This window comes from Tarenaya hassleriana, unplaced genomic scaffold (genome assembly GCF_000463585.1).
Source record: "Tarenaya hassleriana unplaced genomic scaffold, ASM46358v1 Cleome26, whole genome shotgun sequence".
In the NCBI taxonomy this organism is placed as follows: domain Eukaryota; kingdom Viridiplantae; phylum Streptophyta; class Magnoliopsida; order Brassicales; family Cleomaceae; genus Tarenaya; species Tarenaya hassleriana.
The window spans coordinates 599,895-614,807 of NW_010965869.1; the positions used below are offsets into that span (position 1 = coordinate 599,895).

At 37.4% G+C, this 14,913-nt stretch overlaps 3 protein-coding genes across 3 annotated transcripts in view; 1 reads left to right on the top strand and 2 right to left on the bottom strand.

Annotated features, from left to right (window-relative positions):
* The window catches only part of LOC104816753 (protein FAR1-RELATED SEQUENCE 11), a 3,825-nt gene extending 1,863 nt beyond the window's left edge, over window positions 1–1,962 (top strand). Inside the window, exons 2-4 of the mRNA XM_010545695.1 lie at window positions 1–420; window positions 599–1,042; window positions 1,176–1,962. Coding sequence (XP_010543997.1) covers window positions 1–420; window positions 599–1,042; window positions 1,176–1,802 — 1,491 coding nt within the window. The 3' untranslated portion in view covers window positions 1,803–1,962. The remainder of the gene's footprint in view (window positions 421–598; window positions 1,043–1,175) is intronic.
* Window positions 1,963–2,013: 51 nt separating this feature from the next.
* Window positions 2,014–3,953, bottom strand: LOC104816754. The gene is made up of 5 exons (XM_010545700.2): window positions 3,398–3,953; window positions 3,160–3,301; window positions 2,814–2,973; window positions 2,353–2,538; window positions 2,014–2,234 (listed from the first exon to the last, which is right to left on the bottom strand). The coding sequence occupies exons 1-5, from the start codon at window positions 3,915–3,917 to the stop codon at window positions 2,229–2,231; spliced, it is 1,014 nt and encodes a 337-aa protein (XP_010544002.1). The 5' UTR covers window positions 3,918–3,953; the 3' UTR covers window positions 2,014–2,228.
* Window positions 3,954–4,335: 382 nt separating this feature from the next.
* Window positions 4,336–10,143, bottom strand: LOC104816755. Its single transcript, XM_010545701.2, has 13 exons — window positions 9,617–10,143; window positions 8,829–9,233; window positions 8,353–8,699; window positions 7,912–8,137; window positions 7,622–7,790; window positions 6,312–7,499; window positions 6,046–6,211; window positions 5,742–5,960; window positions 5,525–5,662; window positions 5,148–5,382; window positions 5,003–5,062; window positions 4,751–4,822; window positions 4,336–4,649 (listed from the first exon to the last, which is right to left on the bottom strand). Exons 1-13 carry the CDS (start codon window positions 9,959–9,961, stop codon window positions 4,542–4,544), a joined length of 3,678 nt encoding a protein of 1,225 aa, XP_010544003.1. The 5' UTR covers window positions 9,962–10,143; the 3' UTR covers window positions 4,336–4,541.
* Window positions 10,144–14,913: the final 4,770 nt, after the last annotated feature.

A 14,913-nucleotide genomic window follows, 5' to 3' on the forward strand; every position in this document is an offset into this window, starting at 1 on the left:
GTTCAGCAGATGATGAGGCTTATGGAGCTCGAGAAGTGTGTTGAGCCGGGCTTCTTACCGTTCACTGAAAAGGATGTGAGGAATTTGCTTCAGTCGTTCAGGAAACTTGATCCTGAGGACGAGAGCATAGATTTACTAAGGATGTGCCAGAGCATCAAGGAGAAAGACCCGAACTTTAGATTTGAGTTTACGTTAGATGCAAATGATAAGCTAGAGAACATTGCCTGGTCATATGCTTCTTCCGTTCAGTCATACGAGATCTTTGGAGATGCTGTAGTATTCGATACGACACATCGCCTAAGTGCAGTCGAGATGCCACTTGGAATATGGGTCGGAATCAATAACTATGGTATGCCTTGCTTCTTCGGGTGTGTGCTTCTACGAGAAGAAAATTTGAGATCGTGGTCATGGGCACTGAAGGTAACAAAACAAATCATCGGATGTATCTGTTTTTTCTTTCTGATTTAATTCTTTTTTCTTGCTCGTTTAGATGGAAAGAAAGTGCCTTTATTTACTTGGAGATGCTTCTCTCCGAAAACGTCTCACCATTTTGCATCTGTTCTGACATTTTTGTTAATCTTTGATTTGTATATGAAAGGCGTTTGTTAGGTTCATGAACGGGAAGGCGCCTCAAACAATGTTAACGGATCATAATATGTGTATCAAGGAAGCCGTGGCTGCAGAGATGCCGTCGACTAAACACGCGCTTTGCATATGGATGATCGTTGGAAAGTTTCCGTCTTGGTTTAATGCTGTTCTTGGAGAACGCTACAACGATTGGAAAGCTGAGTTCTTTCGGCTATACAATCTGGAAACGGTCGAGGATTTCGAGTTGGGATGGAGGGATATGGTGGATTCTTTCGGGCTGCACACAAACAGGCATATAAACAACCTGTTTGCCTCGCGTCCTTTGTGGGCTTTACCCTACTTGAGAAGCCATTTTCTAGCTGGGATGACGTTGTCTGGACGATCAAAGGCGATTAATGCTTTCATTCAGAGGTTCCTTAGCGCACAAACCCGGCTTGCACACTTTGTGGAACAAGTATGTTAATCTCACGCTCTTCGTATTTGGTTTATGTATAAAATCTTTTCACAATCTCAGCCTGAACTAAATATTTAGGGAAAATCCCATATAAATATACAAATTTAGTAATCCAAGTTTGCGATGAATTCAGGTTGCTGTTGCGGTGGATTTCAAAGATCAAGCGGCGGAACAACAAACGATGCAGCAGAATCTCCAAAACATCAGCCTCAAAACCGGGGCTCCAATGGAATCTCATGCAGCCTCGGTTCTCACGCCTTTCGCCTTCTCCAAGCTCCAAGAACAACTCGTTCTGGCGGCCCATTACGCGTCATTCCAGATGGAAGATGGGTGTTATCTCGTGAGACACCACACTAAACTCGATGGTGGCCGGAAAGTCTACTGGGTCCCGCAGGAAGGCATCGTAAGTTGCAGCTGCCAACACTTCGAGTTCTCGGGGATTCTCTGCCGCCATGCCCTTCGGGTTCTGTCGACGGGGAACTGTTTCCAGATCCCGGACAGGTATCTTCCCCTCCGTTGGCGCAGGATAAGCGCGGGTTTCGGCAAGACATTCCGTCACAACAATCAGGATGATCAAGTGGGAAGAGTCCAGTTTCTGCAGAATCTGGTTTCGACACTGGTTTCAGAGTCATCCAAATCGAAAGAGAGATTAGAGATTGCGACTGAGCAGATATCTGTCCTGTTGTCACGCATTAGAGAGCAACCCATCTCTTCGCATGTTCTTCGTGACATTTGCTCTGATGTCCAGAGGAATTTTTGATACGGGAAAGTCCCTCTCTGGTAATTGTCTTTTGTTGCGTGTGACACAAGCAATCATGCCAAAGTCCTGTAGGGTTTTAGGCTAGAGGAGGCGAGAGAGTTCCTTCACGTTGCAAGTAATGAGATTCTTTGGTTGCTTGCGATATAAGCAAGTACAACTAGTGAGGCACAAGCCTGATGCGAAAAGAGCGTCTCCTAACACGATTGCGATATGAATTCCTTGCATCATGTCGCTTTTTCAAATTAAAAACCAATAGAATTTTTTTTAGTTAACAGAGATATTTGCCAAAAATAAAAACGTCTGCTTTGGCTAAAGAGTTCATGACCATGAATCAAACCCAGAAAGCAAAAGCTCTCTCTCTCTCTCTCTCTCTCCCCCCCCGTTGGAGCCATAAAGGTCAAGAACAACATGGATGATGCCGATATTCTAGTCCTGCACATTAACAGAATATAAACATACGCAACATCTTCACTTCAAATGAGACAAAAAAAAAGATTGGATTGATTAAGCTTAAAAAGCATACGCGAAATAAGGTTGATATAGTCTATACCCTGAATCTCTTTCTGCGTGTATCGTCCACATTGTGGTCGGAGAAGAAGGGTTTGCGCCTGAACGCCTCGCTCCTGTATCGGCTGTCTCCTGGATCAGACTTCTCTACCGTCTGGTTTCTCGAGTTTCTGAAATAATTGTCCCTATCCCATGTTACCTCATAATCTGCCTTTAACCGAGAACCTTCCTGCACGAACAACAAAACAATCTCAAGAAATCAACACTCATATACCCGCAACCTATGCTTGGATAATGCAGCACCGGCTAGTAGCATAGGTTCCAGAAATTCTCCAAAAAAGATCATAACTTTCTCAACGATTTGTCTTACGCAGCAGTTTACCATGGTGAAAACATTAGAAAAGCATCCTATATTATTACCATATCTTCCCAGACTATTAAGATATTTTGTATCTAAGGCAACATCAAATGATCATGATATCGGGCTAACGGAAAGAACGTAACCTTTTGCATTGAACGGCCACAAAAAGCCTTTATGGTATTCAAAAAATCTCGGTAATTCTCGAACTGAACCACAATCTTGCAGTGAAGACCCGATGCAAGATCCCCATTGTCCTCTTCTGCATCCTTACCTAGATCGCCATCCTCGGCAACATTAAGATTCCTATAGAGGATGAGTTAACGCAACATACCACATAAATTTACTGTCAACATATATCAGAGACAACAAATGAGAATGTACAGCTGAGAACCTTTCGGGCAATTTCACTATCGAGCAAGCAAAAGAACCTTTCGGACAACCTTATTCAAAACTAAATCAAACTTGACATCAAGGATAATGAATTTATACCTTATTTTGCCAAAGGTAGAGAAGATTGTATGTGTAACCAACATGGAAGGCTTTGAAGAAACCCTTGGCTCTGCGAACCATCTCGATGGAACCCCTCTGACTATAATCGTATCGGGTTCTCGCCTCCCATCCCTTGAATATCCTGCAAAGAAAATGCCAGTAAAAATCTCTATCTCTTTCATGTATAATCACATCATATATCCTGAAATCACAAACTAAACCCTAAAATTCAACGAACCCGAATTCCCAAAAGCGTAGAATTCCTCCCAATCCTTCTTCAACCTCTCGAAATCCTCAGACACAGGAAGTGTAACACTAAGCTTGTACTTAACCCCTTCAAGGTTGAGCTCAATGTCATCCATCTTCTCCACCAAACGCTTCCTCCACTCCAGAAACTTCTTCTCCAAACCCACTACATCTTCCCCGCCATCACCACTCGCCGTCTTCTTCTTCCTCTTCAGAAACCCTAACTCGCGAACGAATAGTAACCCATTTGCAACGGGTTCCTCACGTTTCCGCTTCTTCAGGTCCTTGTGTCGCCGGACTACGATATCTTCCTCCGGAACCGTCACGGCTGGGACGAAGGAGGTCTTGAGGAAATCGATCAAGGCTCGTTTGAGCTGCCATTCGTCGATGGGCTTCGAGACGGACGGAACGACTGGGTAGATTGTGAGAGTGAGCTTCACGCGGGGGACCAAAGCGAGACCGTTGTCGATCTCTAGAGCTTCGGTCGGAGGCAGGTCCTCTAATGGTGGCATCTTCGTCGTCGCGGTTTGGTATAAGTTAGTGTGTTTGTGGAGATTTAAGGGTTTGACTAATCCATAATCCACTCGCTGTCTCAAAGTTGACCCTTTTTTATGAAGATATTTACATTTAGACCACTGTTTTTACTCATTAAATATAATTTAATCCACATAACTATCTTTAGTTTTTCATTCCATTAATACACTAATATCTTGATTACCGAATATAATTTCACTCATTTTCAAATTTTTTTTTTATAACTATAACTATATTCAGTACAATTGATGCAAAATGCTGTAAATTATATTTACATACGATTTCTCTCTAATTAATCGTGCAAAACATCCACAGAAATTTCAATAGTTTGTTTTAGATCAATTATACTAGTGACTATTTCTAATTGTATTTTGCCTACAGAAACAGAGAAAAGGGTTATAGATCCACTAAGTATATATCTTAACCAAGTGATCGGACAAAGTTTATGGCAACAAACAACACTCTCTCTAAAGCTAAACTAGTCTGAAAATTAATTATAACACTGTATTGAGACCAAAAGTGGCATGGCTTACAAAGACCAAAAGAACATCTTTTCACGAATCAAAAAAAAAAAAAAAAAGCAGAAACCGGTTTGATGAATCTTAACTCTTGATAACTCGAGTATTATACGATCCACAGGAGCTGCATTTGTGGTATAGCCAATGAAACCGTGACCTCCCCTTCCTCTCACAATCGTTGCATAGCATTTCCTTTAGACATCAACACAACAAAAAAAATATATATGACAAAAATCAGACTGACTAATATAGATCGATCGGATAATGATGATAACGACGACGGTGAATCTCACCTGAAAACGGTCTCTGTATTCTTCTGGTAGTTCTTCAGAAGCCAAAAGAGCATCAAGCATGCCAAAGTATACCTGATTGTACCACCAACATCGTGGCATCACAAGTTGTTAGGACATAACTATTAACTAAGGTTTGAAACTTCCCGTACAAGAAAAGGCGGTAGTAGATTCTGTATGGAAATGGGAAATTGAGGAGAGAAAGATGTAGATCTTCCTCTTAATCGTCGAGGAAATAGGGTTTTCTTTTCTTACCGCCATGTCTCCCATGGACTTGCTACAGATCGGGCATGTGTAATGGCTGCATGTGTATGCCTGAAACAAAAGAAAAAATGCCATTGGTAAATATAACTGACAGAGAGAAGATATCGGAAATCGGAAAGAAGATAGAAAGATTGACCTGGAAGCAAGCCGAGTGCATGAAATGGCCACAGGGGAGAGCTCTCACGGATAAGCTCGATGTGAAAAGAAAATCACAACAGATAGGACAGTTAGTCTCCAGGCCTTTCTCTCGGCATTTATGGTCCACCAGTTTTATCGACAAGCAGCTATTGCATTTCATGCAGTGGAAGAAATCAACACCCAGTCCTCTTCCAACGCGGCATAGATTGCAGAATGGACAATGATATACATCCCTAACACATTTGAAATGCATGTAATTTAGGGTTTTACATAAACCTAAGATATTCTCAAGCTTCTAAGTGTAAATGTTCCAAACAGAGATCTCGACTCGGTTTTACAAAAATCTGACAACAATATAGAAGAAATACTGCCTACCTTTCATCGTCGAAAAACTTGCAGATGCTGCAATAGTATTTCGCCATTGAGAGCCCACCACACGACGGTGTCATGCATACTGGACCGACGGGTTGAATTTTCATGCATTTCATGCACATCATCTCAGTTGTAGCTTTCCTGCAAGAACTCGAAATGATTAAATCTTCCCAGGGCAACACTAATCTACACCAAGCATACACAACACATTCGCATTTACCTGTCCATTGAATGATCACTGACGTTGTCATGGCAAAACCTGCATGTGTATAGCTTCCCACAGCAAGCAGCAACGAGTTTGCAATTCCGCTTATAATGTTCACATCCAAACACCTGCATATTGGGATCACGGAATGAAGGAGAACGATCAAGTGGGTCATCATTTGAACCATCTCCGGTTCCTGTTTGAGGGGCCTTCTGCTGTGCAGCTATCCAGCGACTGCAATAAGGGGTTGGCTGAGCTGAGAAGTATCATCAAAGGCAGACACTGCAATTCAATCCACAAGACATCGGGCACCACCAACCTGGTCATAAGATTTTGAACAAGGTAATCTTTTCTTCTAGGGTCGAGGGACGGATCCCTTGAAACTTTTCTGATCTCCGCTTCAAGCTCATTTTGGTTCATCCTGAATATATCTTTCCATCCGGGTTTAAACGTTTGATCACTATGATCCACCTTTTCCTGGAGGTCTGCACACAAAAACAAGACAGTATAAAGTAGAAGGGGTCAAACCCTCGATTCTTATTCAACATGCGACTAACAAGATAATATGAAAATCAGTTGACTGACCTAACGATACGCAACTACCAGGTGTCACTGTATTAGGAGTGGTTTCGGCTCCCTCCCACCACTCGTTAAGCCACTCACTAAACATTGTATTTTTAGCAGCTTGCTTCCATGTCTCCATCATTTCGTTTTGCTCCTCCTGAGTCAAAGCAGAAGTAACCCAAGGCAGCATTGACTGAAGCACCTCCGCACCAGTTGTCCCAATGATTCGACCAACAATTTTCTCTTGCTCCTCGACAGAAAAATGTTTATCAAACAATGGCCACAGTTCACATTCTTCCCTGAAAACATGGTGATCTAGTGTTACTCTGATGGACTTGCACATTCCCTGAAGTTGTGTAGCTTTCTCATTTGTCTTCCTGATAATATCACTTTGATTTGAAGAATCTAAAGAATTTGGACTGCTCAAGCCTTCATGCAATTTCTTTAGATCAGAAAGCGCAGATGAAATATCTTCGAATAATTGCTCCTCCTGCTTATGATCAAGAGTGTAGGAGTGGCTAACATTGTGGAGCGTCTCCTTAGATTCCAATGCTGGGAACACAATATCGTCCTCAGCATTGCTATGAGCCCGATATAAACCCCATAAAAGTCGGAACCTACCTGTAAACTGTCTAAGGAATGTCTCGTCTCCATCACTGAGCTTTCCTGATTCAGCATCTAAATATTCCAAGTCTTTGCGTATGGCTTTGTGGAATTTAAATATATTATCGATAGGTCGTGATGTATTACCAGTGTCACTGGATATGAGATCCATCTCCTTAAAAAGACTGGAGTTGAGAGGAGCAGTGAGACTGAAAGATAGAGAGCGCATTGATTTTGCAGTGGCGAGAGAAATAGTTCCCAGATAAGTTCTGCTTACACCTAACCCTGGCACACAGCAAGCTTGATTCCCGCAAAATAACTTTCTCCCATTTTCCTCTCCTAGTGCATCTCCCAGTGATGGGTCTCTATGTCTTACAGGCCGTGTGTCATCATCTATTTCATCTGCTTTGATCGGAAAAGCTGCTTCCCCATTAAAAACTTGACTATGGCAAGCACAGGATGTACAACTATTATCTTCTTTGTTTCCAGTAAACATTTTTGCAGAACAACAGCCTAATGCACTGGAAGACAAACAGGCATTACCGGAACGACCTTTACATGCCCAACCAGAAAAGAGTCTAACCAGTGCTGAGTCCGATGCCGGAGCTGTTCCAGAGAACAATAGAAGTTAGAACAAACAAAATCTTAAACAAAAACGTTAATAGGGCTCCAAAGCATTTCTTAAGATGCAAAACAGTAAAAGAAAAGATAAACAAGATTAGCATAACCTGCTAAGTACATGTTATGAAGAAAAGATTTAGCTTCGTCTTCACTTAAGGTCCCTACCAACCATGGTAGCACACATTCAATTAATTTCAATGGCATCACACATAGACTTTGATACAGAAGTTCCCGCTGCCTTTCAGGACTAAAATGTTTTCGTGCAAGAGGAAGTACCTGAAAAACGACAAATTTATGACGGTGGGAAGAGTTAGCAATAACCTCAAATTGATTCGATAGATGGCACTTAAGGAAGTAATGCACATTTTTTGTTCCAGCATCATAGGATTGCACTCACCTGAATTTCCTCATCACAGAAATGCTTCTGTATGTTATTCATTATTTGATCAGCATGTGCACACAATTCAGTGTAGAACACATCAGACGAAGAATGGGTTCCAGTACTCTGAACACTTTCAATTAGGAGCCTGAGCTTGTCAAACCGAAGTTCTTCTTCGGCATGTTCCTTGGCAAAAGAGAGTTCTTCATCCACAGCAGGGAATATAACTTTGTCCTCAGCAATGCTGCAATACGAAGTAGAAGCTCTTGTTTCATAGCCTATTAAGTTATAAAGGGCATGTGTGCATGCATCAGAATACTCATACCTCATTAATCTTCTAATCTTACACAATTTGCAGTAATAACTGCAGTCTCACATTGAACAGTGTTCCAAATTCTCTCATGTTTGAAGGGATAACGAAGAATCATATCACAGCAAGATAGAAATAATAAATAATACCTGTGAAAGATACAAATATCCGCAATGAAATGCAGTCTCTTATTGAGTTCAGAAAGGTCAGAAAACTCTCCTGAAAGTTGAATCTCTCTAGCTGCCTTCACTATATCGTTCAACTCCTTATTCATTGCATTGTGCCAAAGAAGTATTTCATCAATTGGGCAGGACAGAGTAGAATTAGCAGGGTTTTTGTCTAACTCGATATGTTTCCTTTTACCCAACCTGGAAGATTCACATGAGCAATTCTCCATTGTTTTCCTTGATACATTATCCACTGAAACATTCTGTGTGACCACACAATGTTTGCAAGTATGGCAATCTTGTGCCCCCTCCATCCAGCTGAAAATAACCTTCAAGTAACAAAGCTTGGATTCAGAATTTCTTTCAGGAGAAAATGGAGATCAGGAAAAAAAAAAAAAGAAATTGTAAAACAACAAGAACGGTACTTTAACAAAAAAAACAACAAGAACGGTAATTACCTGTTGGAGAAGTTTCTCTTCTGGAACTATCTTGCACAAGCACTTGTGCATATTCTGATATTCATCAGAGGACAACGATCTAGCAAGCCATGGCAAAAATTCGGCCATCATGTTGACAGGAATACTACAGAGAAACTGCCATACTAGCGATGCTTGCTCATCGTAGGAGAACTTCTCGATGAGTAATGGAAACACCTGCTCCTCTTCCTTGGACAAATGCTGGCTAATCGAAGTATGAAGAGCTCCCATGCGAGATGCTAACTCTCTCCGGTAACTCTCTTCGTTTTGCATATTTGAATTTAGCAACTCAAACAAATGATCAAAAAGCACACTTTCTCCCTCATGTTCAAGGGAGTATGTCCGTGCCACGTTCTTCACACGCATATCGAGTGCCGGAAATATAACCTATAGTTGCCGAAGTAAAAACATGGAAAATAAGAAAAAACTCAATGCTTATCTGTTTATGTCAATCGTTTCACCCATTTTCAACCAAAAAATTAGGGAAGATGATGGATGGTATCATTAATCACACACCACACAGTTGCAACTCAGCTGTGCAAGTATCAAAAACATGGTTCCAGACAACTCGAATAACACACTGTAGGAAACAGAACAGATTCATCCCTGTCGAGATTGCTAGGGACTAAAGAAGTGAAGCCCAAATTTTATTTTCCTTTGCATGCACATAGACACGAACGTGATCACAGCCATGGAAGACAACATGAAAGCCCACCTAGATGATAAGCAGATATGGAGACCGAATAGACAGAAGAAAAATGGGAAACTACCTCATCTTCAGCATTGCTGTGGTGCTTGTACACACCGCAGAGGAAATGGTACCTCTCCAACAGAGACTTGATCACGTCTCCGCTATTTTCATACTCCTCACTGGTGGCAAAAGCCATGGCGGCTCTGTGAAGCCCATCGAGCTCGGCTCTAATGGCTTTGTGGAAGAAAAGGAAGATGAGGATCGGTGAGTCGAGCGCGGCGGAAACACTAAGAGGGGATCCAGAACCCGAAGCCGAAGAAGAAGAGTAAGAGTCCACCGCATTCAATGGATTCGCCATTACAGCAACCCCGCCTCCTCCTGCGCCGTCGCAGTGTTGCAGCGAAGAGAACGGAGACGACGCCATTATAAACACCTGTGAGAAGATCTGGCTATGGCGGAAATTGCTCGTCGATTCGGATTCCAAAAACCCTAACGAATTGGTAACTATAGAATCATGGTCATCATCGCATTCATGCCATTTTCGTCGTTTCTTCACTGTGGAGACCGAAAGCTGTGCGCGCCCCTCTCTCTCTCTCTCTGTGGAGGAAAACCCATTTGAGGGCTAAGGCGAAAGGGAAAGATAAAAAGGAGGGACAGCTTTTGACGGTGCCACGTGTCCACCATCGTCGATGAGCTCAAAAGAGCTCTAATTTCTTTTTTTATTATTTTTTGAAAACCCTGTAAAACAATTAACCGTCTTCATTTTATATCATTTATGTGTCACTTTCTCCGCGTGAAAATAACAACAAGAATGTGATTAATTTTTTTTTTATTAAATTTGGGTTTATTTTAACTAATTGGCTATGGAAATAAATGTTTTTAAACTTATGGATGAATTTGATATTCTCTAAATTTAGAGATATTTAAAGTTAATTACATTTGATTTTGATTACATACAATCAAATCTAATAAAATTGAATAATATATAATATATAATTATATTCCAATATCTGATTTAAAATTAATTTGACTTAATTTTTTAAGCAATTGAATAATATATAATATATGAGTTAGAGATTACATGGCTTTCTAGGCAATTGTTAGCCTAAAATCTAAAAGTTAATTGAATAGATATTGTGAAAAAAAATATTAAAGATTAAATAGGATCAAGATAATTTACCAAAAAAAAATAGGATCAAGGAAAAGATAAAGCAGATAAATGGCAGCTAAAGGCAGCGGCATGAGTTATACTTTCTTTCCCCACTTAAACAAAATATTAATTGTCTTGTAGGGTTTTATATTTTTACAATTTTTCGTTATATATATATATATATATAAGATACCATATTAAAATCTTTGTGTATTTTTTATTACCTTTAATAAATTAGCACGGATAGAAGAATACGATTCGCACAGACATTTTGAAATTTATAATTTTCTAGCCGTACCCAAAAACAATTTTAATTTAAAAAGCAAAAGAGTATGACTTTGGACTCGAGTTTTATATTTATATTACCTTTTTTCTACTCGTGCATATATATATATTTGCAAAAATAGCATGTAGCGAATCTTATATCTACAAATGACCCTTCGACTACAATTCACATCCTTCTTTTTTTTTTTGGTAAAGCACGTCCATTTTATGAATATACGCAAAATAAAATTCCAAGGACTGTCATATTAATTTGATTACTAATTCACTTACATATACTCCACTTAATGATGGTACTAATCATCATGCTTTAGAACTTCTTATTATGTATGCTGAAAATGCTTTAAAATCCACTAAATTCATTCACATTGCTAAGATAAAACCATTAGTTTATTATTGTGTACTTTTGCTAATATTTAAAATTAAACTTTTTTTAACGTTGAAATTCGACCCTCTTAGTATAGTATTTTTCGTTTTATTGTGATATTTAAATAAATCGTAGAAAGATACTCAAATTATATATTTTTGGCTGTATAAAATCTCACTTTGTGATTTCACAAATTTGTTGGCATATTTTATGGAGTTGTTTGATGATATAGTTTGATTTTTTGAAATTGAAAAATACCTTTTGTAAATAAGATTATTGATACGTATATATACATTTCATAACAAAGACATATATAGGCACATCAATACGTGCGCGTGCATGCATGCGTGTATATACGCGTGCGTACATGTATCTCTAACTTGAAGCTTGTTCGATAATAATTTTAGAAGCGATTCGTAGAGAAATATATCGAAGGTGGAAAACAGTGGTCGATCGTTGTTAATCGACGATTGAATGATATAATTTGAATCTCATAAATTTACTACATTGGTTATATATATATATAAAACTTTAAATCGGCATATAGAAGCTCACGAACGATAAGTGCGTTATGATATATGGGCATACGTTGAGGGCAACAAATAAAATGGGAACTAGTGGATGACTGTAAGAGCACCTAACGTTATTATTGTTATTATCATCATTATTCAAATGTATGGACCGTGTGTCACACACACGCACTTTGCCTGAACATATTTTATATGATATGGATAAACTCCACTTGAAACTACTTACCTTTGTTTTTTAAGACATCAAACATCGTTGGGTCACTTTCACGGATAATTTTTTTTTTTATAATTTAGAAGTTCATCGGGTCCAACTATATCTTCCAGATGACCGGAGCAGCCCATATGAAAACCCCTCCCCAACCAGGAATCGAACCGCCAACCTCTGAGTGCTTTGCACCCAACTGCTGACCACTCGTCCACAAACTGTTGGGTTAAAATGGAAATTGGTCAGTGAAAAAAGAGTTCAAAGTTCACGGATAAATTGTTATATAGAAAGAGTGAAATGTGTTTTTATTTAATAATCTGTTTATGATAAAAGCATCCGACACTATGATACGTTGAACAGTATATAATTGTAATCGATAAATGGGAGAATTTCAAAAAAAATGTGAACTTGTCAATTTTTACAAAATAAAATCTTAATTTTATTTTTTTTTATCAAATAAAACTTCAATTTGATTATTAAATTTTAAATAAACCTAAATTTATTTTTTACTAAAAAATAAAGTTGGGTTTTATTTGATAAAAAACAAAGTTTAGGTTTATTTTGCAAAAACTGAGAAGTTAAGGTATTTGTTTTAGGATTTTTCTTTAATAAATCCCATTTAAAAATTAATTGAATATAATTATTCCTAAACCAAATTAATCAAATTTTAAAATGATTTTTTAAAAAAAAACTGGACCGAAATCTTATATAAAAATTGAAAGACGTGATCGATTCCTTCACCGTTGCCATGCATGCCCTAGTGACGTGCAACCCGTTCGAGTTCAATTTGTCTGACGCTATTTCTCCGAGGATTTTAGTAAATAACGTAAAATAGATCACTAAACATAGAACCATTACCACAATTCAAAATTCACCTTTATCATTAACTTATTATTAATACAAAATCAACTTTAATTTCAATATTTAAAATGATTCCATAATTTTCAAAATATATCAATAATAATCTGAGAGATTTATTTTGAAAAATGAATTTGTATTTACGACGGATTTTTCCGTCTCAATATCGGATGTTTCTTGTAGTAGTATACATATCGAGAAAGCGATCAAATTTGAAGCGAGACTTGTTCCATACTCTTTTTAATAATGGATATGGTGAGATAAATGATAACACGTGAGATTATGACATGTAGATCTTTGAATCACTAACTCAAATTAATGTGGCAATCGATAGATGTTGTTAGAATAGAAACCGATCTCGATGGTAAAACGAAAATAGGATTTGATTAGACTACCACATTGAACGGAGCTATTGGACCACATTAGTTTTGGACCATATATGTTTTGGACTAAAATATTTAGTTTTAGTTTTGAGCCAAATTTGATTTTTGGACCAAGACCAAATAAATAAAGACTGTGGGCTAATCCACATACTATTTCTAAGTTGTCTTAATATAGATACCGAGTTTTCGATATTCTTCTAAAACTCAAATTTCGATATGCTTTTTTTTTTTTTAAAAATTTGATCAAGACCCAATATATATATATAATCTTAAACACCATTTCAATTACAAATATATATATATATATGGGAAGTTAGTTACAAGATTAGATTTGATTGGTTGGTTAAGGTTGCGAGAGATATGATCCATCTGTCATGCCAGCTTTTGTTGTGCTGTGTCAACTAACTAAAACATCACAATTTGTCTCGTCTTTTCCTCATACCCAACTTCTCTTATTATTATTATTATTATTATTATTATTAATTATTATTATTATTATTATTATTATTATTATTATTCAATTTGATTTTTCTCACCGACTCGTGTTTATTCCCAAAACAATAAAAAGTTATACAGTAAAATACCATTAAATGTTAGAATTTAGGAGATGAATATACGAATACGGTTAAAGTAGAATTACAGCGGAAAGATTTCATACGCTAGATTGATTTTACTGATGGTTTCATCTGTATTTTTTTATGCATTATAATATACTGAATACAATTTGCTGACAATAACGGCTGTATGTTTTGTAATATTTTTTTTTCTTGTTTTGTCTTCGCCTTTATTTCTAGTTTTTTGTCTGTACCGTAAAATGAAATACTATTGTTACTTATTTCCATATAGCATGAAATTTAAATAAAACTCCCCACACCTTAATATCTTAAATAAAACGGTAATGTTTTTGTTTTTTTTTTAAATTACCGAAATTGAGAAAATATAAAAAATTATTAAAAGAAGGCAAATTAGAGGATATCATCTTCACATAAAAATGAAAATAAAAATATGTTTGTACATATATGAAAATGAAATCCAAAATGACAACAAGATGAATACAATCTTAATTTCCATCGCCTTCTTATTCCCATTTCATAACCAATTTCAAGTGTACGATTTATGGTAACCATTCTACAACTATTTGAACCAAGATTGAATCCCAAATATAAATATAAATATAAATAAATATTCATCATTATCTTGTAAAGGTCCGAATTCAGAACTAGTGGTTGATAATTGTGTTATGTTATTTCGAATAAGAGCATGATGAGGACTAGTGGTTGGATTAGTGTCTCATGTTTTTTTACTAATGGTACACATTAATGATACTCATTATCTTGTAAACGGTCCTAAATGGTTGAATATATGAATTGTTCTTATATCCACCGTCACATAGAAAAGACAATGTTAGCATCATGTCTTATTTGCAAAAAAAAAAAAACGGTTAGTTGCCGAAATATAGTTAAATTAAAATAATACCTTTCAGATATATTTTTCCTAAAAAAACATTCATCAATATATAAATTTCGAAACCCTTTCACAAATTTTAAAATATAAAAAAATCTAGAATTCGTTGAATTAGTATATGATTTGGACCATTTTTT